Genomic DNA, 22436 nt, shown 5'->3' with positions numbered 1-22436 from the left:
TCAGAATACCAAATACGAGTATTACAGCGAGAGACTCAGACGAAATCTGCTCGCCAATGGGCTTGGTTCGACTCCTCCCATGGGGTGATGTAGGCTACTGTATTGGGTGCTTATGTGTCAAATAGAATAAACCGTTAATTTTAACAGTAAAGTAAATTTGTGTAAAACTTAACAATAAAGTATAAAGTAATAGGTGGAGTTATTTTAAACTTGTGTAAGACTTAACAACAAAATATGATTATTGTCTAATTATTTTTGAAATTAGAAATCCAAAAGTTAAATATGAGAGAGGAGAGAGGAGAGAGGAGATGTAATCTACACTTTACAGCCACAAAGAATGTGGGAAAGCTTTGTTGCGATGTTATCTTTATTTCATCCCTTGTCAAAAGTATCTCAAAATCCAATCCTCCCCACTATTAGTATTAATAGTGATGGCAATTATATGAAGAAGAAGAAGCAAATGCTTCTGTTGATATGTGCTGCTTTGCTTTCTAATAATGAGTCAGACAAATTTTTTAGAGAAAACACAACAACTGATACAGCTAGTATCAGCAACACCGACGAAATTATAATGACTGGAACCACCGTTAGAGGGCACAGATTGCTCAAGATTCAAGAGGAGAAGAGGAAGCGTGAACACGACACCTTCATACATAGCTATTCAACATGGGCAAAGTGATGAGCTCCCCACACCGTCTTTTTTTTTTTTTTTTTTTTTTTAATTTTTTTTTGGGGTGGTTGTTTAGGGCAAGACGCTTGCAAAGACGATTTTGAACTCTGCGCCGTTCTCGGCGATAGCTTTTGCAACTTTGAGCTCATGCGCAAAATAGTTGGCTTTCCTTCTCTTTTCACTTCCCTCTTACATGGATAAGACCTTTCGGTTTTATGAATATTGATCAAATTATTAGGATATCTTTGCATTCAACTCTTTCACATTATCACCTTCCCAACTCCCAGGTCAATAATCCTACTGGCTACTACACTAACTTCTTTAATTGAATAATTGAAAGAATGAATCATTTAAGATGAATGAAAAATTGTTTAAATTGGATGTGCATTTTATCGTATGAGATACAAACACATCAAAGTCGTTCTTTATAGTACTATAATGTCATTGCTTCTTTAGTTTGAATTCAATCTCATAGAATCACCATGCTTACTCACTCTTTTACTTTCTATTGTATTTGCATCTTATTATGAATTGAATTCAATCTCAATCGTTCTGTGCATCGAGTTTTTTTGAATTCATCCCTATGACATCCATCGTTCTGTGCATTAAGTTTTTAATAATCAGTTTCTAGCATCCAATATATGAACACTTCTCTTGCAGCATTTCATAATCAGTATGCTCTGTTGAATAGGAATGTGATTTAAAAACGTGATTTCTAATGACTTTCGGCTTTGAACACGTGGATGCAATTTTAATAATAATAATAATAATAATAGTAATAATGACGAAATACATTAAAAAAAAAAAAAAATTAACTATTTAAGGGCACTAATCACAGCAAGGCATTAGGACACCTCTTACAACAACAATGCCAATCTTTTAACGAACATAATTCAAAAATTAAATCAGTGCAATTCAATGAGATATTGGGTTAGGCGTAAAAAGTAACGGCATCTTCTCCAATCTCTGCCAAGCATCCACTTCTTGATCATTGCAAAAGCTAAGCAATCAGCACTAGGTATACTGGCATATGCAATAGCCTTCCGGATGCATCGAATGTTGTAGAATTAGCAAGTTGTTAATGCCTCCGCTTAACATGAACGAACATATGGGCGGAGCAAACCAGGGCTATTAGGGGTTGCATCAAGACGGGTTTAAGCCTTCAAGAGGCGGTAACTCCCTCAAAAGCAACAAAAAAATTTCAAGTGAGGCCACAAATATACGCACTACCACACTGTTATTTCTCACGAAACTTCCTGGAGAGCTAGATTTAACTCCTGTGCAGACTTTGCAACCGATCCCCCTCTTCTATGGGTAAAGGAGAGAAAGAAAAAGGAAAATGGCATCTCTGACGTAAGTAAATAACAATATAAAGAGCTGTCAAGCCAACTAAACAAATTACGATAGGCACCTGGTAAGGGCAGATAGGCAGCGTTTGACTTTTTCAAGCTCCATAAAGCATAAGTTGCAACGCTCCAGCCTATGATACCAATAAAAAGTAGCAACAGTGCTTAATATATTACTACTGAAGAATCAAAAAAGGAAAACTGTAGATGGAGCCAAACACACCTTTGCTCTGCCTCAATATCTACACCAACGGATGTTGATGCTGATATTGTTGAATAGATAACTGAACCAAATATTCTGATCAGCTTAAGCAGCATGTCCAAAGAGATGCTTAGATGCCTAATTATGGTCAGACTGTTAAAATACTGGCAGCTCAAAACTGATAACAAATGTGAATAAACCAAACAACATTGTATTACACTGTGTAAAAGCTTGAGGATAAAAGCATGAAACGTAATGAACCATTCAGTGGCTTATCCCAATGGTAAACCCCGGAAAATCTTATGTTATTGACTAGTTGTAAAGGAAAAATCTTGAAATTGATGAAAAAATTGTGGCCAACAATTTGGGAAAATAGGGGACATTAAAGATATTCTATTCAACAAAAAAACAGCAGCTTCCTTTTCCTTCCCTTTTTCTGTAAGGCCATGCTAGAAGTTACGCCAGTCATCTACTTTTAGATATTAAAATCTAAAAGTAGCAATGGAGAATTATTGTTGAGAGGAATCCACATGCAGAATCCAACAAGTGCAGGTAGGATATTAGTAAAACATGAGGAACTCTCTCACCCTGCCTACCCAATTCAGCTTCCAAGCTTTAGTGAGTCGGTGCATCATCCTACTTTAGTCAGTGATGGTAAGAATGTAAAACTGGGGATTATTGTAAACCACCAGTGAGGGAAGCCAGACCTATTAAAGGAAGAAGACAAAAAAGGAAAAATAGTCCATCCTTGGCTTTGCAAGAAATTTATATTTTAGGTAAAAGGGAATTACAGTATTTTCAGATTTGGATTGTTTGGTGTCAAGTTTCATGGAGTTTAGTTATGAGTTAAGCTAATTTTGATTCTTGTTATGTTTCATTTTCCAATTGGAGTCATGTTTGGTTATCGAAAGTACTTTACTGTTCCTCGTAGGAATTGATCCTTGTTGTGTGGGGAGTCTGCCTCTTTATAAGCAAAGCCTTATAACTGGCTCACTGAAATTTTCAGCAATTCCACTTCCTTTACTGGTGAAACTCAATTAAAATTCTTCTAGGTGAGACTCCCAAGGTTTCTGAATTCTCTCTTTTAATTCTCCTACTATTACTTAATTTTGAACTACATCCAGATCTCATACCAATCCTTTTCAAGTCTAAATAAATCCCCAAAAATTCTATTTTGGGAACCCTTACACAGCCATCAATCAGCACAAAAAATCCCATAATAACTCAAATTTACTGATTACAACTACTGTTCACAACCTCTGGACAGAACCTTTCATTGTCAGTTTTCTTCCTTTCAACTCCAAATCCTCCACTCCCTAAACTAGCTTTCTTAATCATAAACGCCTAGTGTTTAGATCCTTCTAGCCCACCTATATTGATTGCCACAATCCCTAATCTCTGAATTAAAGGGCTGTTCTACATCAACCTGTCACAGCAACCACACATCTGGAAGGAACGGATTTCACTCCCTATTATTGAATACACCCTTATTTTATTTTATTAGAGTGTTAAAGCAGTCAATTTGACAAATAAATAAAGAACCCCTCTCTTTTATCACACATGGTCTTATTCTAACATTGGAAATGCATAAAAAAGTATTCACCATACTTTATGCCTTGGAAATACATAAAAACTTTTTATGACCAGATTTATATATGTTTAAATCACTGGTTATTTAAGTTGATAGGAAATTGTGAATTTAATCATTTAATTAATATTATAATACTCTCCTTTATGTGTGGGTTTAAACTCCTCAACAAGTGAGGTCTAATACGTGAAATATTTAATTGAAATGAAGAGTAAACGATGGAGTCAGAAATCGAACTCAGGACTTTTGCTCTGATACATGGTTCAATCATCAATCAATCCAGAAGTTTAAGCTTTTGGTATAAGTGATGATTTGATAATATCAACTCCCATAAATTGCAATTCTCAAAAGCTAGCTGTGAATCCTTAAATTGCAAGAGATCCCGGATAACAAAATGATTCACTACACATTCTTAAGGAGAAGATTTAAATGTAAAAAAGCAACTATAATTGGATGCCCAAGAATGGTTTGCACGAGAAAAAGTAACATTATCTGTCCCTTAGATGAGATTTTGGGAAAATCAGACTGCAACCACCTTATTCTGTTATTCATATATACGCAAGTATAGTATAGCAGTGTAATCGACAAAAAATTGGAACTCTAGAAAGAATCACTCCACTCTGAAGGCATCTTAGCTTTCTGGTGGAAATAAATTTATATTTTCTGCATTAGTGAGACATACAGAAATAAAAACTGCAAAATTCTTACCTATCCATGTTACTTTCAAGAAGGCATGTGAGAAGTGGCAGAAGACAAGTGCAAATATCCAATGTGACAATGTCAATTTTGTCCGTCATAATGCTAACTACCTCAGCAACAACCTACAATCAACAGCTTACAGGCATGAAATAAGAGCACTTCAGAAATTAGTGCTATAAGAGATTTGTGTCCCGCGTCCATTGATATTCAGACAGAAGAAAAGGAGAAAATAGCCCAAGACAATCCAACACGATATACTTACAGCATGATCAGCCATTTTCTCCATTGCACCAACAACCCCCTTAACATCACTCCTTTCCCAATATCTGTAAACCACCTGCAAATAATTAGACACCAGGTTCAGCAATTTCTCAATGTTAACAAAGTAGATTACCATAAGTCAAATCTAACATATTCAATAATTGACTTGGCGAATTCTTTTGTTAAAGGAACACACATAGCAAAATGTACAGAAGCAGAGAACTTGCTGTTCACTCCTACGTTAAGACATAATAATGCCCTATTAATGGTCAAGTGTCTGAAGATTTATTTTTGCATCTTGTAAGAGAGAGAGACGCTTGCGTTATCATATAAGGGAGCAATAGACTGAGAGGCTTTTAAATATAAACAAATTGAGATAAAACACAACCAAGGAATCAATGGCACTAGGGGATAGAATGAAGCATATCTAATCAAAGACTCAGAATATCACAAGAAAACAATGACAGCAAAACACAAAGCAAGAATTGTTTTTGGAAAAAGATAGTTTCTAAGCAGAAAATCATAGAAATTTGACTAAAAGTTTGTTTCAAGGATAATAAAAAGTGGAAAAAGCCTGGCAGTAAAAACCATCAAGAAGAAAGAATATAAAAATATAAAGCCAAAACTCATTAATACAATGGAATACAAACAGAGTAAATTTAACCGTAAGGAAAGATATACAGTATAGCTTCTAGCAAACTAAAGTTACATATTAGGTCAACTTCCCATTTTTCACCCAAACAACTGATCAAGTAAAGACACAGCAAAATTGCCATATAACATATATTGACTTGAATGAAGCACCTAAGCACAAAACTATGTTGCATAATAAATGCATGAGATACTAACTATATGCAAAACAAACACATCAGCACACCAATTTTCTAGAACATCATGATACAGGCAAAGTATCACAGAAATAAGTAATTACACATACATTAGAACCGCCCCCTATTTGGCCGAGCCACCCCCTTGGTTTTTATTTTATTTTATTTTTTCGTTTTTCAAATAAAAAAAATTGTTTTTTTTTTTTTTAAAAAAAAAAGAAAATTTTGGGAGTTTGGAAGGTGGGAGAGAGAGAGAGAGAGAGAGATTGACTCTATCAGTAGTATGGAGGAGACATTAGCAATTGAATGGTAGTTTATGTATACTTTTCCCTTAGATACATTTTACTCTCACCACCCCCCACGGACGTGCTCATAGCCCATAGGTGATGCCAGCAACATAAGAAGTTTTTTTTTTCTTTTTTTGAGAAAATTTTAAGAATTTTTGGACAAATCAAAGGCATCCTCAACGGTGCATACTATGATGCTTTGCTTGATGATATACAGTCAACCCTTAAACATCAACAATAACAAACCTTTACTATCATATAACTTCAAGAATAGACAAGCATAGCATGAAAACATTTTTTTTTTTTTTGATAAGTAAGCATAGCATGAAAACATATTTCCCATATATTTATTTATCCTATATCCACACACATAAATATACATTTTACTCTCACAAGCCCCCATGGACGTGCTCTATGCCTCTATACATGCCACAAACAATTCCTTGTTTGTTAGTTTCTATATAGACACGCCCTTGAGGTTGCCTCAATTGGCAAATAGGTATACTTCCCTACATTGTTGGCTGAGGTTCAAATTCCCTGGCTAACCTTGTGCTTGTGCTGACATGCTTAAGTTTTATTCATCCAACGAAAAAAAAGCCTATGTGGACACTTAAAAACCCTTCACATTAATACCAAATGGTATTTTAGTGCCAAAAAACCCACAAAATATTCATTAAACTGTATTTCTTGGTAGAATTTTTACATATGAATAACTCATTGAGTGAACTTTTTCGGTACCAAAATACATTCACATTGAAAGATTTATGGTCCCCAAATAAGTCCCAAGTGCAAGTTCCTTGATTTTCATTATTGTTTGTTAACAAAGACTCAGCAACAGTCTAGATTGCAATGATTTTGAAACTATAGGATTGACACCGAAGCAATTGAAACTTTAGGTTTAATTTGAAACAAGACCAAACACAGAGTTTATTAGGTAATTACCCCCCAAACAATTACTTTCAATCGACCCCTAATATCAAGCCATAAAACAATAATTCATAATCTATTATCAGATAATTTAACTCTCATGGAGAATGTTATATATACTTGCACATTACAAGGAGAGAAGCTTCATTAATAACATTAAGGGCTTGTTTGAGATTGTATTTAAGGGGCCTAAAAGTGCTTTTAATACTCAAAAAGTCTGTTTGGAGAAAAAAATACTCGTTTGGTAAAAAAATTAAAAGCACTTTTAAGGGTCCAAAAAGCCTAAAAATGACCAAAATGCACTTTTGACAAAAACTTAAAAATCAAACTTTTGCCCAAAAGCTCTTTTTGACTTAAAAGCTCTGTTTCTCAAACGAAATCCCAAACAGATTCTAATTATTTTCTTGAAAAATCATCAGTTATTAAGTAATAGAGTTATAAAGTATCAGACATGAACAAAGTCAGTTCCCCATGGAAAAAATTAACTATTAAAGATGCTTTAGTTAAAAAATGTTGATAATTAGTGGGTCCAACTGTAAATGCAACATGGTCCATATATACTAAAATATATTCTCATAACCCTGCTTAAGAAGTTTGCCGGGGCATTTGACAAAAAACAGTATAACTATAAGAAAATTTTATGAAGAATAAAGACATAAAGAAGTAACAAAGGCATCCAATTAACCGCAAGCATAACTTCGTTCATGATCACCTGTAACTTGGCTGAACGAGACTGCATAGAACTGATAAATTGGTCATGTTGTTCCATTACATCTGCAATAGCATCCTCATCACTAGCAGATACCGTTTCTTTCTCAGCAGATGGAGGATACCCTCTATGTTTAAACTGTAAACACAAATTAGATTGCACTAATTAGCAAAAAGATATACCCAACACAACTATAAAACCACCAAAACTAGAGCTACTTCATTGATGGAAGATGCAAGGGAAGAGACAATCCAAAGAGGCCATTTGGAAAGTCATCCCTACATTACTTATGTGGAGCAACTGGAGAGAAAGAAATCAATGTCTTTTCAAAAACCGCAAGTCTAATATGCTACAAGTAAAATCCTTCTTCTTGAGTTTCCTTTTAGATTGGGTTTGCATCTTTTGTTCCTAATTTCTCTTCCTCTAGGCTTGCAGATCTTGTTAATTTTTTAGATTTTTTACCCCATTAGGGTGGTTGCTTCTTTGGTATACTTTTCATGTACACAAGCTTTTCTTCTTCTCCAATAAATTATTATTCATCAAAAAAAAAAAGAAAAAAGGAACGGAATAGTGAAAAATACAAGGCTAATCATACTCGTACATGTTCTATGTTAATTTATGTGCCATTGGATTTCTTTTTGGCTCTAAAGTTATGCCACTTTCATACTATTTACTAGAGAACTTTTAAGTGAAATATATATATATGCACTAAATACATTTTTTTTCTGGTTTTTTCAATTGAATTCAAGTTACACCATTATGATATCGGGAAAGAAATAAACATTTTCAATAGAAAAGGGAAAAAGACTTATTTCCAAGAAGAAAAAAGGAGGACAAAATTCAGATTTTGATACTAACATGGAGCAGACTGATCTTTGAATTGAGATCATAGGGATTACACATGACGTCAATGTATGCAGCAACAATAAGAAGTAAAGAATGTTAACACCATTACATTCTACATCATATATGGCATTCATCAAATTGGGAACAGAACAATGACAAGTGAGGTTAAAATTCCAAACCCAGCAATAAGAAGTTAAAATTGTTAAGACCATTGAATTGTGGTTAATAGGTCGGTATGGTCTGTGAATTGCACTTTTCCAAGTAATTATAGTTTCCTTAACAGAAGTGAAACAGAATAATAAATACCAATTACAAGAAAAATAAAGCATGTGCTTCCTTACAAGAAAAATGAGACACAATTTTTTTCTTCTTTTCTTTTCCCCTAGTAAAATGACATTCATCAGGAAGCTCAATAATGCAGCATTTACTTCTAAAACTATGACATACAAGTATTGTGATGCTAGTCAAAAGCATAAAAAGAAGAAGAGAAGAAAGGAAAAGATATAACACAATTCAAAGTGCTCATACTGCATTGAAAGGGAGCATGTTAGCTGCAGACACAGTGCCAGGAGGAATACTGGAAGTAGATCCCTCATAAGTAGGAGATCTTTCTCTTTTCTCCCAATTCACAACAAGAGAGCGAGTTTTGCCTGAATATTTTGCAGAAAGTACATGAGTGAACTTCATATGATCACTGACAAACATAAAGTATAAAAGAATAGCTTTTTACCTCCTTTTTTACTTTCAATAGAACATGCATCTCTGCTCACCTTATGTCCCCGAGTATCATCTGAATATAAAAATTGGAGTTTAAGAAATAAATGCATAACTCAATCTCAAGTGACAGATGTAAAAGTTAACACAGGACAGATCCAAAACCACGCTCAGTGAGGGTCACCAATCATCCCAACAAAACAAAGACTTGGGCAGCAGAAAAACATCACAGAGGGGCTTGGGAACATGACTGCAATTAATGGTCAAACAAACAAATATCCTTAACCTGTCATTAGTTTCTGCAGACATGCAATTTCATCTCCAATTTAAAGTTTTCCCCCCACCCCTCTAGTTGCAACTTGAAAATCACCGTCTTCCAGTCCAAGAAGTGGTTTCTTCAATTTGTCTAAATATGCTCCATATTTCTTCAGATTTGATTTCAAATAAGTTGGGCAATGCCCATTATTTAAGAGACTAAGTATTGTCAGTTCCGTTCGTAATGGGCTATCTATTTTTTGTAGTTTGTGAGAAAAGAGATGTCCCTATCCATACTCAAAACCTCACGGTGGCCATCTGGCCTAGTCACATGAAATTTAGATAGAAAATTTCAACTTTTAACCATGAAAATTGCCAAAAAGTAGAAGAAAACTCAAAGTTCAAACCAAAAAGACAAAAGAATAGTTAGCAACATATTGTTGACAAACAAGCAGCGAGAATGGAATATAAATCAAACAATTTGAAGGTATGATTGTACAGATTTAAATACATACAACTTTCATGCTGGTAGTTAGCAGCTGGCTCAGTAGTTGAATTCATTTCATGCTTGCCAGATCCAATAAACCTGTCATCCTTAATGCTCTTCTCAGCAGCAGATATTCCTTGAATTGAGCTTTTAACTGCAGGAAAGATATTCCTATCTGCACCACTGCTCAATTCGGGAGCCTTCGAACCTGTGAGTTCAGGCAGGGCAGAGACAATTGGCTTATCCACTTCATCTCTGCTATTTGGAAACTTTCGGAAATCAGTAGCCTTTGACTGCAGAGAGAACGGCATTGTTCTTCCAGCTATACCAACTTCTTTTCTGGACTCAGCTGCTTGCTCTGACCTCATATTGGTCCTGGGAACAATTACAGGTATCACATCCAATTTATTAAGAATGGGAACACCGGATGTTGACTGGGCCTTGGTGGAACTCCTCTTCGAAGCTGCTCCACTAGGAACTGCCATAGAACTAGCTGGCATTATTTTTGGACTGGCATTCAAACCAATCCTCTGAGGAGTACCAGGTATACTTCCTGCGGCTTCAACCATAACAAATAACCAGGAAAGAGAAAATTTGAAGATAATTAGAAGTTTCATACCAAGTCAAAGATTTCAACAGTAAAAATTTCAAAGAAAAAAAAAATTTGTTACATACATGCCAAAACTTTTGGCTCCTTAATAGGATCTGAATTTTGGGAAACTGACAACCTTCCAAGAGATTTTGTCTCATTCACTAAAGGATCTGAATTTTGGGAAACAGATAGTCGACCCAGAGTGGCCTTAGCAGTGTTCTCGTTTAGTACTGACAGACTCCCACTTGAAGAAGATTTAGATTCTGAATGGCCATTTGATCTGGTAACATTACTAATTGCATATGGTTCTATGCGCTGTGCAAGAGGTAAGAATTTGCAAGCACCATATAAGTTCAAAATTAAGATTTAGTACATCCGTCATTTAGAAGACATGAAAAGACCCATTCATAGGTAGAAATGAGGATAATTTGAGTAATACCAATATGTCTACAACCCATACTCCAACACAACTCTGATTGTATGAACAGCCAAGAAGCTTTCCCTCATGAACATTAAGATCTGACAATCTAGACCATCCCACATCCACACCATCATGGCATCTTATTGGCTCCCACGAGAAAACCTATAAAGCCACAAAATATATAAATAGCCTACCATTAGCTTAATACATCACCTTTCTAAATGGATGAACCATTACTAGAGCTTACCTTCAAGCTTTCATGCAATCCACATAGTAGGGTCCTCCCATCAGGATTAAAAGTGAGACAACGAACTCCAGTTGTCTGCAATAGGAAGGAATAATAAATCATACAGATAAATTATCCCATACAAAGAATCCAAAACTTTAAAACTATCAATTTCGACCTTTGATTCTACTAGCACTAATGACATAAGACATAAAAATACCTCAGGTCCTGCTGAACCAATAAGCTCAAACGTTTCAAGGTCCCAAAATTTAACAGTCCTATCCGCTGAACCTAGGCAAGGGAAAAAACAAAAATAAGAAAATAATACTAAAAACATCATTCAGAAGTATTTTGCAGCTTTCAAGGCTTACAAATGTTATTTGATTAAGAGGGCCATGCACACAAACGTAAATATAAAGAAAATTATCTGACGTCAACATTGAGTGGGTGTGGAAACAAGTAGAAGACTAGGATAACTAGAATTTTGTTTTAGAAATGACTGGATAGTTTTGGATCATTATCACCTATGTATATAACTTTAAAAAAATGCACCACCAAAATACTATAAAGTATCAAATGTTGGATCATTATCCCTCAACATAATAAGCTGGATATTTCTGGTCAGCAACTCATACAATAACTCAAGCTTGTTAAAATTCATGAACATCTAGAAATATACCAAATGGCCTAAGATCCAATGGACACATTCAAGATACTTGCTTTGAAAATATATACATAAGAATGATGTACGACCTCTGCCCTGCAAAAGAATTCCAAAATCTTGATATGGTGCATAAAAGTTGCTTTGGAGAATGACAATATTATTTCCGCTTCAACCCAAATAAATTCTTGTCAAAACCCTGGGCTGGATTACAATGACAATAACATAGGTAAGTTCATCAAACTTTGTTTGGTGCCTCAAACTTGGTTTACACTTTTTCATTAGTATATCATAATCAAGTTCGTGGAACTCTTCAAAGAAAATATTAGGTTGCCATACATTTCTCTCTTGGCTTATCCTTGCATGTGATGTATCAAATTCACAGTTTTTGTCAGTCTCCAAGCCATGAAATTTATCAAGGAATTAAACTTTACCAATGGGGTGACCAGGAAAAAAAAAACAGAATAATTAATCGCCAGCAAAAAAGTAAATGAGCAAATCAATCACTATTAATATCAAGGTAAAAAAGAACACATCATATGTAGAGGACAATGACATTGTCATATACAAACAAAGAGCAACTAACCCGTTGCCAGCAAAAACTCATGTGGATGAAAGTCTATGCACTGAACTTGGCCCTCATGACACTTGAAATCATGCAAAAGCTTTCCAGCAGTCAGATCCCACAACTGTTAAAAAATTGCATATCATGAAGTCTACTTAAAAACAAAAGAAAAAATCCACGGGTATTTACAAAAGTATATGTGTTTATTTATTTGTCTTTATCTACGTGAATACGTTGATATGATACAAATCAATGCACTAAACTTAGACCTTAAGACACATGATCATGAAATAGTTTTCCAGCAGTCAAATTCCACTGTTGACATATGTTTTGGCACATAAGATATGCATTCTATAACGACCCAGGGAAAGAGCGAGCTACATCTTTGCTATTACCCAAAAATGATTAATTAATTTGGAGCTTCCCTAGAATCACCTTATAAAGTGTCAGCTCTAGCCAGACAACCCAAGCACTGGCAAAGAGCTGATGCCCAATTGAATATTCAAGTTGGCTCTAATTTGGTGGCCAATATTGAAATGAACCGTAAGAAAAGGAGTCCATGCATCAAGGGGCAACACATGCCAGACTTCAAAAATGGTGCACGGAACAAATCAACTTATTGGGATGCAACAATGAGCATAATGCTTTTTTGGATAAGTAATTCAATCTCATTAAAGATGCAGAAACTGCATAATATTGCCATTAAAAACTATAAGGACTGTATAGCCCCTTCTCTCTCAAAGGAAAAAAAAAAACTCATAACCCATCCATGCACACCCTGTGTGCACAAACACACCAACATGCACAAGAAACAAGCATACATGTTAGTGTGCATCCAGCTGAAGAAATGCATTTCTTCACAAACAAGTCTCTAGAGAAAAAGGGAGGCGGGGTATAGCGGGGGGATGACTTGTTTTTTTTTCATTCTCATCAGAAGACAGTGAATAATGGATAAATTAAGTTAGATTTTGCCATGCTAGTTAAATTCTACAAACACCTCGAACTTAGAGGAAAGCAGTTCTAACCTTCACTGTGTTGTCCTCTCCTCCAGATACAACCCAACGGCCATCTGGGGTAAATCTGATTGCATTCACCCCTCGAGTGTGGCCCTTGTACGTGTGGATACACCCTTTCTTTCTGATATCCCATATCTTAAGATTCGTATCCAAAGAGCCAGATGCAAAGAACTCTCCAAAGGGATGAAAGTCCACAGATATGCAATTAGATCTGTGACCAGTAAGTGTACGAACAACTGCACACAAAATCACATTGCAATGACAACATAATATAGATAGAATCAACAAAGTTAATGAGATTTAATAAGGTTACAGTTAAACAAAACCAGGGTTGAAGATATGTTTTGTATAGGCCAATGAAAATGGCATATAGAAATAAAAAGCATACTCTTAGCCTCCTCTAAATCCCAAAGCTTGATTGTACCACTTGCAGCTCCTGCGGCAACTAACACCTCTGAAGAATCAAAGCTTACGGAATCAATTCCACTTGTATGTCCAGACAAACTCTGGGTATGAAGGCAAAAATATTAGAATATTAGATCATAAACATAAGAACCCCAGACTCATTTAATAAGTAAATGTTCATTACCATCAGTTAAAAACGCATTGGAACTAAAACTACTTTAACACATTAAAATTAAACGGTATTCTAGCATGGCAGGGTAGAACTCCCAACCTTTAAGTTGAGGTTACATGGGGAAGCCATCTAAATATATAACTAGTCATGCTTGGAGGTTATAAGTCTCTCTCTAGTCATTGATGTAAAATTAGATGCAAAACTCATTGCTGTAAAATCAGAAGCAAAAAAAAAACAAGTAAAAACATCAAGTGATGGATGCACTCAGAAGCATGTTCACATACTGTGTGAAGTTGGAAAGAAAAGGATTTCAAAAATATTAAGCTAAGAGATGTAAGAGTATATATGAAAGGATACCTCAACTTGTCAGGAAAACATTGTGAAGTAAAAGTGGGCAATCAAAAACATTATTTGATGAAGTATATATTTTGACACTAAATAAAGAAAGATTGGACAAAATGATAAAGGTTACAGGAAAGAGTAGGGAAGCAACCAACCAGGATGGCGTTGGGTTTGCCAATAGCCCATAGATTGACCTTGTGATCCTCTCCTCCGGTGACTAGAACCCTGGACGACTTCCTGCCAATCTTGAGGCAATTGACAGCGGAAGAATGTGCAACAAATTCCTCTGTTTCAGAGAGTGGTTAAGGCTAACTAATCTTGAAAAAGCTAGACAGAGATTCGGATGCAAGGACGAACAAAACATATATATATATAAAATAAGGTTCATTAGAAAAGAAAAACAAAGAAACAAGAGATCTGCCCGAAAAGACAGCAGACCGACAAAATGTATAGGTATATTCATGACCAGAATGAAACCCTAAATAACAACCCAAATTATAGGAGGAGGAAGACGTAAAGGATACGTAGCTTGTAGGCGCGTTTGGTGGTCATTTTGGCATTAAAGTAAAGCAAACAGACAGAAACCCTAGCAATCGCAATTGCAAAATGAATAGCAGCGATAGGAGCTCTCCAACGCAGACATTGGAAGCAAGAAATCCGATGGTGATGAGAAATGAGGAATGATCTTATTCAGAGTAAAAAGATCTCATTGTACAGTCCCAGATCTCGAAGACCCACGCCCAATCTTCGGCCTTTCAATGACTCCATTGTATAATTAATTTCAAGAATCAGTATAAAAAAATAATAATAATCAAAAAAGAAGAATTTGAATGACTGAAAGAAGTTAGGAGATGAAGTCGTGAATCTGAAAAACGACAAGGAAAGGACAAATTGAAGTCACCTTGTATTAAAAACTGGGCAGTTGGAGGTTCCTTGGAGCTTGTTCTTCTTCTTGCTCTGCTTTCTTCACACTCAAATATATGAGAGAGTGCGCATTATAATCATACAAGACAATCTCGGTACCTAAGCGTACTGCTGCTACACTAGTTACTGAGAGTGAAAGAAGCTATTTCAGATACAATGGTAGAAATTACGGTTATGAGCTTTGTTTGAAGCCAACAACAACACTGCTTCTGGCGTCTGCGTCTGCGTCTGCGCAGAAGAGATATTTTAAAAGAAGGCGCTTTCACGACTTGGTTTTGTTCCTCAGTCCTCTCCCTGGGCAATTAAAATATTAAATTATTGACGTATTGTAATAGTTGACAATAATAATGGCTTACGTTCAAATTAATCTAAAAAGAGGGGGGAAGGAAAAAATATACTCCAACTCCTGCCCCCTAATATAAATAAATGTAAAATGAGATTTTGAAACAGAAGCCATATGTCCCCGTGAGGAAAATTACGTCCCACCCCCCACCTTCCCTTTGAATTGAACCAATCCCAAATGCAAATGTTGTTGTTACTCAATACTCTCCCTCCTCCGCCAAATCAAATTCCAGAAAAAGACGCCACACATACCCCACCACCTCACCTCACCACATTAACTTCTCTTTTCACTATCCTTACCTTTCTTCTTTCTTTTCTTTTCTATAAACTTGTTTCTTTCTTCTTTTTTTAATTTTAAACAAGCAATTGTTTCCTTTTCTTCTTTATACCTTGTGGGAGGCTCACAACCCAAATCAAAACCAAGTCCAACCAAATACTAGCTTTCCACTCTTGTTCCCTATATGGACACTCGGCACCATGACACAGCAACAAACAATGGCAGAGTTAAGATTTTTCTCATAGGGGTCAAATTCATAAATAGTTATATATTTTTTCTTAATAAATTATTTTTGTCAATGTGCGTCTAATATAATTTACTTGCAATGCTAGTCTTCATGTATTGATAATACTCATTTCACTTCACATCAGTCGAATGTAAAATAAATATGATAAATAAATGTATAAATTATCATTACTCATAACTTATTTTTCTTTACGGACGGTTACAATTCTCAAGTTGTCAATTACCGATTAATGCTCTCACACTCTCACTAAAAACATACATTACTGGCAAGGTTTGTTGTTCTATTGTGTAAACGATCCGGTGCTCATTAACATGTTTGATTTTACGGAAAAAATGGCGTAAACAAGGTTTAACCATCATTTCTCTCATGGATTAGACCCTTTTAATTTTACCTAGTCTGTACTGGCACCACCAAATGATTCGTACAGTTGCTCTTCCACCCAAACTCAATATACATTATTACAAAAAAAAAAAACCAAAAAACCAATATACATTAGCCAAGGCGTGTCAAAACTGCATCACAATTTGATTCGGGCTCTAACACATGAGGCTATTGAGAGAGTATACAGCAAGTAGGAGAAAATTAAACAACTTGGCAACATGTTTGACTGGAAGGCAACATTACGAACAAAAAACCAATTTTTTCCTTTGCCCTCAGCGAGGAAAGAGGAGGATTCAAGCACATCGATGCCACAAAGGCAAGCCATCAGACCACATCTGTAATGATCTAATGACGCCTTGAGCTTGCTACTGTAAGGCTCCATGTAGTTCATGTATCCGGCTAAAAAAGAAGAACATCAATCGAATTGAATTGCATGGAACAGGTACAAACTTGTCAACCTCTCTTCCTTACGTTGTCATTCATGTCTCTAGCTGCACTACAAAATAGTAGTCGTAATCGTAGTTGCAAAGAATGATACAAGTGTTGTGCCTAAGTAGTCCCTAGAGCATTAGCAGCAATTTCCCTATAAGTGGTTATGTTCCATAAGTTTAGGAAAAACGTTAAAAAAGTCAGAAAAAACCACCCACAGTAGACTCCCTCAATCTATCATAAACATATTGGGTTCAATTGTAACGATCCAAATCATTATTATATTCATAAAAGTACTTTTTTTTTCTTCTTATGCTTCTCTATGCACGCAACCTGTATCTCCCCGTTTCTTTTTCGTTCATTCTTTAAACTGGTCTTCAATGGAGAATTCAACCAAAACCCATATATTGAAAGAAGCTCTAACTAACCAACTGAGACGCCACTACCCAATTTGCCTCTTCAATCGCCACCCACCCCATGGATGTCGGCCACTATGCCAGAGTTACACATCACCCAACCCCGAGCCTCTCTCTTTCTTGTTTGTCCTCTCTCTCTCTCTCTCTCCCTCTCTAATGGATAGCCTCGGGTTGGGTTGAGGTTAGGGTTGCGGGTTAGGTCGCGCCTTCCAAAGGCTGGCTTCGGCTTTGGCCGAGGCTAGAGGCGTAGGTTAGACTATGCCTTTCAAAAGCTAGCTCAAGTTGGGTCAAGGTGCACGGTTATGCCACATCTTTCAAGGGCTAGCCTCAAGTTAGGTCAAGGCTAGGTGCACGTTATGCCGCGTCTTTCAAGGGCTAGCCTCAAGTTAAGTCGAGGCTAGGTGCACAAGTTACGATGCACCTTGTTAGGTTTTGTATTGGCTCATTAATTTGATGTCTAAAACTTGTGTCAGCCTGTTTATTTGGGACACGGGTAGTTGTGTACTTAGGTTTAAAAAAATTATTGATTATTTATTATGTGCATGTAAATAGTCCATGAATTATATTGAATATGGTTTATGGTGTGAGTAATGAGATTATCACTTAAAAGATCTTAAACCATAAACCTTGAAAATTCATAATCTTATGTTTAGAGTTAGTAATGGAATTGGGCATTCCATTTGTGATAATATCATCGACTTTGTTATACTGCGGAATATTTTATGAAGAAATCAAAAGATAGTATTAAGAATTGTCTAATAAAAAATAGAAACTAGAGTGCAATTACAATTGTTTAATGGAATCAATTGGAATTACATATATAGTAACTTATGACAGCTATGAGATGATAAGGGTCTCATGACTATTTCAAGTTAATTTTTTTTTTTTTTTTCTTTCTTTCTTTAGGTCCCTCTCCGAGTTGATGTAAATTAAATACGTCAAGCTTTTATTTATTGGGTTACTTGTTTTAAGTCGTTAAAACATAAGCTAAAGAGACCGTGCATAATGATGCATGAATAGAAAACTAGGCTTGGGATTAAACCCAAGTCCAACGCCACATCATAGGCACTTGGGTTGGGGATTAATTCCCTAGGCCTGGTCGTGTCAATAGTGCAGTGTGGAAGCTAGGGTTTTCACAACCCTAGCCGTCCACTATGTAGTCTCCTAGTGGAGATTAAGTCCTACATTGCTTATTTATCCCATCTCTCTTAGTTTGCTAAGCTTATAAATAGAAGTGCATATATAGCTTGAAAACAATAGGAACATAACTCTGTTGTTATTGTTTTTGAGCACTCTCAATAATAGATATTGTGAGAACAAGCTAAGACGAACAATTCTACTACAACATCCACTCTCTTTACCAACCACACCTGGTGAAGGAATGAAATATAAGGGATTTACTGCATCTTGCTTGATGTGATGTTCAGAAGGGAGAAACGGATGGGATGGGGCTTGGGTTTTCTGCATCTTGCATGGTGGAGAGAGAACATGATGTTCATGAGGGGAAAATGGAAGGGATGAGAGCTTGGGTTTTCTGCATCTTGGAGTCGATCTTTATGGGTCTGTAACTTTGAATCTTTGATATGAACAAGAAATTGAATGGGGCATTCTGAGTGAAACCCATAACGTGTACAAGCAAACTTGAAGAAGAAGTTGATTTTTTTAGGGTCAATAAATTAAATGAATAAAATAAAATAAAGGAAAAGAAAAAAGTAATATTTTAATGGTATATGGAAATATTAAGGGAAGTTATTGTGGAGTGTATTGAAATAAGAAAGTAAAAAATAGTTTTGATATTTAAATTTAGAAAAAAATGACAAGAAAGCTGGTGAAAATGCTCTAAGGTTGCTGCATGGCCCAAACCTAAAGCTATGTCTTCGGGTAAAGTTGCAAGCTCTCGGATCATCATGAATTAAGGTTATACAATACATTATGTTATGTCCAACATCACTAATCAAATGATCTCATTGGTGAATTGGAGGGCACAACCCTAGTAGGAAATACACCATATAATCAGAGTAGATTACAACTACCCCTTTGCCCCCAAATCAATAAAGTTCTAACAATTTTTTTTTTTTTTTTTAAGTAATAAACCAATTTCATTGAAAGCGTAAGGCGCCTTAAGTACATAGAAAATATACAATAAAAAAAACAAAAAAAAAAAACCCTCCTAATTAGAAAAGCAAAACGAATAAGGAAGTCACTATAGCTAATCAATAGAGGAAATACAAACACCGCCGTCCAAAGATACAATGTTTCGTAAAACATTGTCACAACAATATATGCTAAGAATGAATGTCAACATCCTGCCTCCATTCAACAAAAAATCCCAATAAATGCAATAAATATGATAAGCTTCATTTCTGCTGAAGCTATTCATAACAAAGAAAAATGCAGGATTATCTTTAATTTGGATAAGAACATCTTCTAAGAAGGAATAATAGCACACTGTCTAGCATTAAGAATGGCAGAAAATTCAATAACACTGATACTTCAAACCCTGTTTGACTCATTAGTGCTTTGAAAGAATGAATATTGGAGCAGCTGGATTAAGCTCATCAAGAATGGTAGCTTATTGCAGAAAATGATACTAAAAGATAACAGATAAGTTGTTCCCATGGCCCACAACATAACACCCAATTAAGTTAAAAGGTTACTCCAAATCTAACCTTCAAAGTGCAGCTTTATATCTTTAAAAGGAAACTGAAATTGTATGTTACAGTAAACTCCAAGATGGAAAGCACATTATCATGAATCTATTTCAGTAGCTAAATAAAACAAACATTACTGTGGGCAATTTTAATGTACATGATAAGTTATAGAAAATTCAATAGCCAAAGAATAGAACTTAAAAACTATTGCTTCAATTCATTATGATGATGTATCAATAATTTAACACCTTAGTCCCATATTAAGAAGATGAGTAGCCCACATATAGTGGATAGTTTATAAAAAGATATGCATGAGTGCTAAATTCCCATGTTACTTACTTACTAGATGAAACTAAGCTTTATAAGTAATTTTAAGAAAGCTTCAAATTGACTAGTTTTTTTGGGTTGATACCGCAGATGTGATTAATGTTTTTCTTATGTTGCTACAAATAATCTCTTAAAGAACTTGGGAAATACTAGGGCATTCCATGGTCAGCCAACCTGTTACGAAATCCCGAAAAGATCATTAGAGTCTTTGATCTTATCAACAAGTCGATCCCATGGAAAAAGGAGGGTGAATTATAGCTTTTCTAGATGTTGCTTATGGTACAACCAAGAGCAACCAAATATTACATCAAATTCCTAAAACCCAATAGGAGTCACAGTGCGGCAGAGTTAACCTTGGTCTACACAAGAAACCTACTGCATCAGACGACTGAGACCCAACAAACTCTCTGAGTAACACTAAAGAAATGATTATTCTTGTTAGAAGAGTTAGGGTTAAAACCCTAACTCTTCTAACAATTCTTGAAGCAAAATATAGTCTCTCCTATTTGTTAATTCGTACCTTCAGCCACCAGGCTCGAGTTTTGTACCCAAATAACTGAAAAGACGTGGAGATTCCACCGTTCTTTTTCCATGCCTTTAGCCACTACGGGTTAAAGTATTTTCCGTCTATTTGGAGTATCATGGCTCACATCCATGAAATTGTTTGACACTATTTGAGTTATGTAGAATTCCGCAACTCAAATGTATTAATCACATAGCTTACATTAATCAAGGAAAAGAAATTCAATTGATAGAAGCATAGCCAATAAGCAAAGAGGCATCCACAGGAAACATGGTATTGTCCGAAGTGGAATCAGCAAACTTGTAAAACCATACAATTCCCAAAGCGAAAGCGGTACAAGCAGAGTGCTGTCTATCTAGAAATGAGAAATTAGAATGCAATGGGTGAAGGTGGAGAAATTCTTAATTTCAGCACTCGGAATCTACTTGCGAGAACAACAACAATGAGGTTAATTATGCAAAGATTGGTTCTCAAAACAAGCGAAAATGCGCAACAACTTTAATAAGTAGGAGTAATTATTATAACAAAAACATAATAATAGGACTTTTAAAAATAAAATTAAAAAAAAGGGGGTGTCGGGGAGATTACATAGAAGAGTGCAACAATTTTGACTGCCCGACTAGACTTTCGGTTCAGAGATATTCGAACTCGTCCTCCTTGAGATGGGCAAAGAACTTGACAGGGCCGCGGCCTTCGATTTCAGTACGGAACTCGACCTTGTAAGGAAAATTGGCGGAGATTCTCTTCCCCTTCCAGAGCCCAACGTACTGCTTGAGCTGGCCTTCCATACCAGTCAGATCCACCTCCGGCAGCCTGGGAACATGGTACACCTTCAAAGGCACTTTAACCCTAACCCTGGCTCCGATCTTCTTGGCCTCATCAAGTAGCGCTGCTGATGCTGATGATGAATCGTCTTTGCCAACGGAGGAGGAGGAAGAGGCCGTGGAATCTGATTTGAGGGCGACCTCGCAAGAAATCATCCTTGTTCTTCTTCTTATTTGGAGGTTGAGGCGGGAAACAGTGACACAAGGTGAAAATGAAAATGAAACTGCAAACGAAGGCGAAGACTTGATAGAAACATTGCCGGTTCTATTAATGTGTATGGATGATGATGATGATGACGACGACGACGACGATGATAAAGAAGAAGAGATGATGGGTGTTACTGCTGCTGTAATTGGTATGGGTGTAGTCATTCCTCTTCGAGCAAACTAGAATAATGAGAAGAGAAATATGGTTCGACTAACTCCTTTTTCTCCTCTCTGTATGATCTATCTATCTATATATCTGCCATGAGTCTAGCGAGCAAGTAGGAACAATCCCACCTCAACCCCGTTCCTATCTGGGAGGACACGTGACTATGTGATCATCACATGTTTCTTTCTTATATTTCCTCTTCTCATATATCCCCTTATTTATCCTAAGATTAAACAAAGATAAGTATCATTTTATATGGTCCCCACGCCCACGCCCAGCAACACCTCTTATGTAAGAGATGTTTTTCAAGTTTAGATTTATTTATTTATTTATTTTTTAATTAAGTTAAATAAAAAAATCTAATTCAGTTTTTAAGCTGCCATTTATCTTTAAAATGCGTAATTTTTATGTGTATTTTTAAAAACCCATATGAGAATCATATGTTCTACGGACAAATGTTATTTTCATAAATCTCTATTATAAATACCTTGATCATTTTCTAAC

The 22436-nt window shown here is 35.8% G+C and overlaps 2 protein-coding genes across 5 annotated transcripts; both read right to left on the bottom strand.

The window, feature by feature from the left end:
* Positions 1-1416: 1416 nt before the first annotated feature.
* LOC132183825 (katanin p80 WD40 repeat-containing subunit B1 homolog KTN80.4-like) lies at positions 1417-15386 on the bottom strand. Of its 4 annotated transcripts, none has more exons than XM_059597272.1 (19): positions 15120-15386; positions 14743-14980; positions 14374-14504; positions 13688-13805; positions 13309-13535; positions 12305-12407; positions 11278-11348; positions 11079-11153; positions 10850-10993; positions 10494-10725; positions 9847-10377; positions 9093-9152; positions 8891-9012; positions 7520-7654; positions 4768-4842; positions 4515-4627; positions 2240-2356; positions 2082-2150; positions 1417-1975 (listed from the first exon to the last, which is right to left on the bottom strand). In XM_059597272.1, exons 2-19 carry the CDS (start codon positions 14768-14770, stop codon positions 1915-1917), a joined length of 2412 nt encoding a protein of 803 aa, XP_059453255.1. In that variant the 5' UTR covers positions 14771-14980; positions 15120-15386; the 3' UTR covers positions 1417-1914. The 4 variants fall into 4 exon arrangements, with proteins under 4 accessions (XP_059453255.1, XP_059453253.1, XP_059453256.1 ...); XM_059597270.1 differs by having other exon boundaries at positions 1417-1978; positions 15120-15385; XM_059597273.1 differs by having other exon boundaries at positions 1417-1978; positions 11278-11342; positions 15120-15385.
* A 5816-nt stretch (positions 15387-21202) lies between these two features.
* LOC132184581 (ferredoxin-thioredoxin reductase subunit A2, chloroplastic-like) lies at positions 21203-22094 on the bottom strand. Its single transcript, XM_059598270.1, has one exon. It carries the CDS (start codon positions 21929-21931, stop codon positions 21368-21370), a length of 564 nt encoding a protein of 187 aa, XP_059454253.1. The 5' UTR covers positions 21932-22094; the 3' UTR covers positions 21203-21367.
* Positions 22095-22436: the final 342 nt, after the last annotated feature.

The sequence above is a fragment of the Corylus avellana genome, chromosome ca6 (assembly GCF_901000735.1).
Source record: "Corylus avellana chromosome ca6, CavTom2PMs-1.0".
NCBI lineage: Eukaryota > Viridiplantae > Streptophyta > Magnoliopsida > Fagales > Betulaceae > Corylus > Corylus avellana.
The sequence above is the reverse complement of the archived record's forward strand: the minus strand, read 5'-3'. Positions and strand labels throughout refer to the sequence as shown.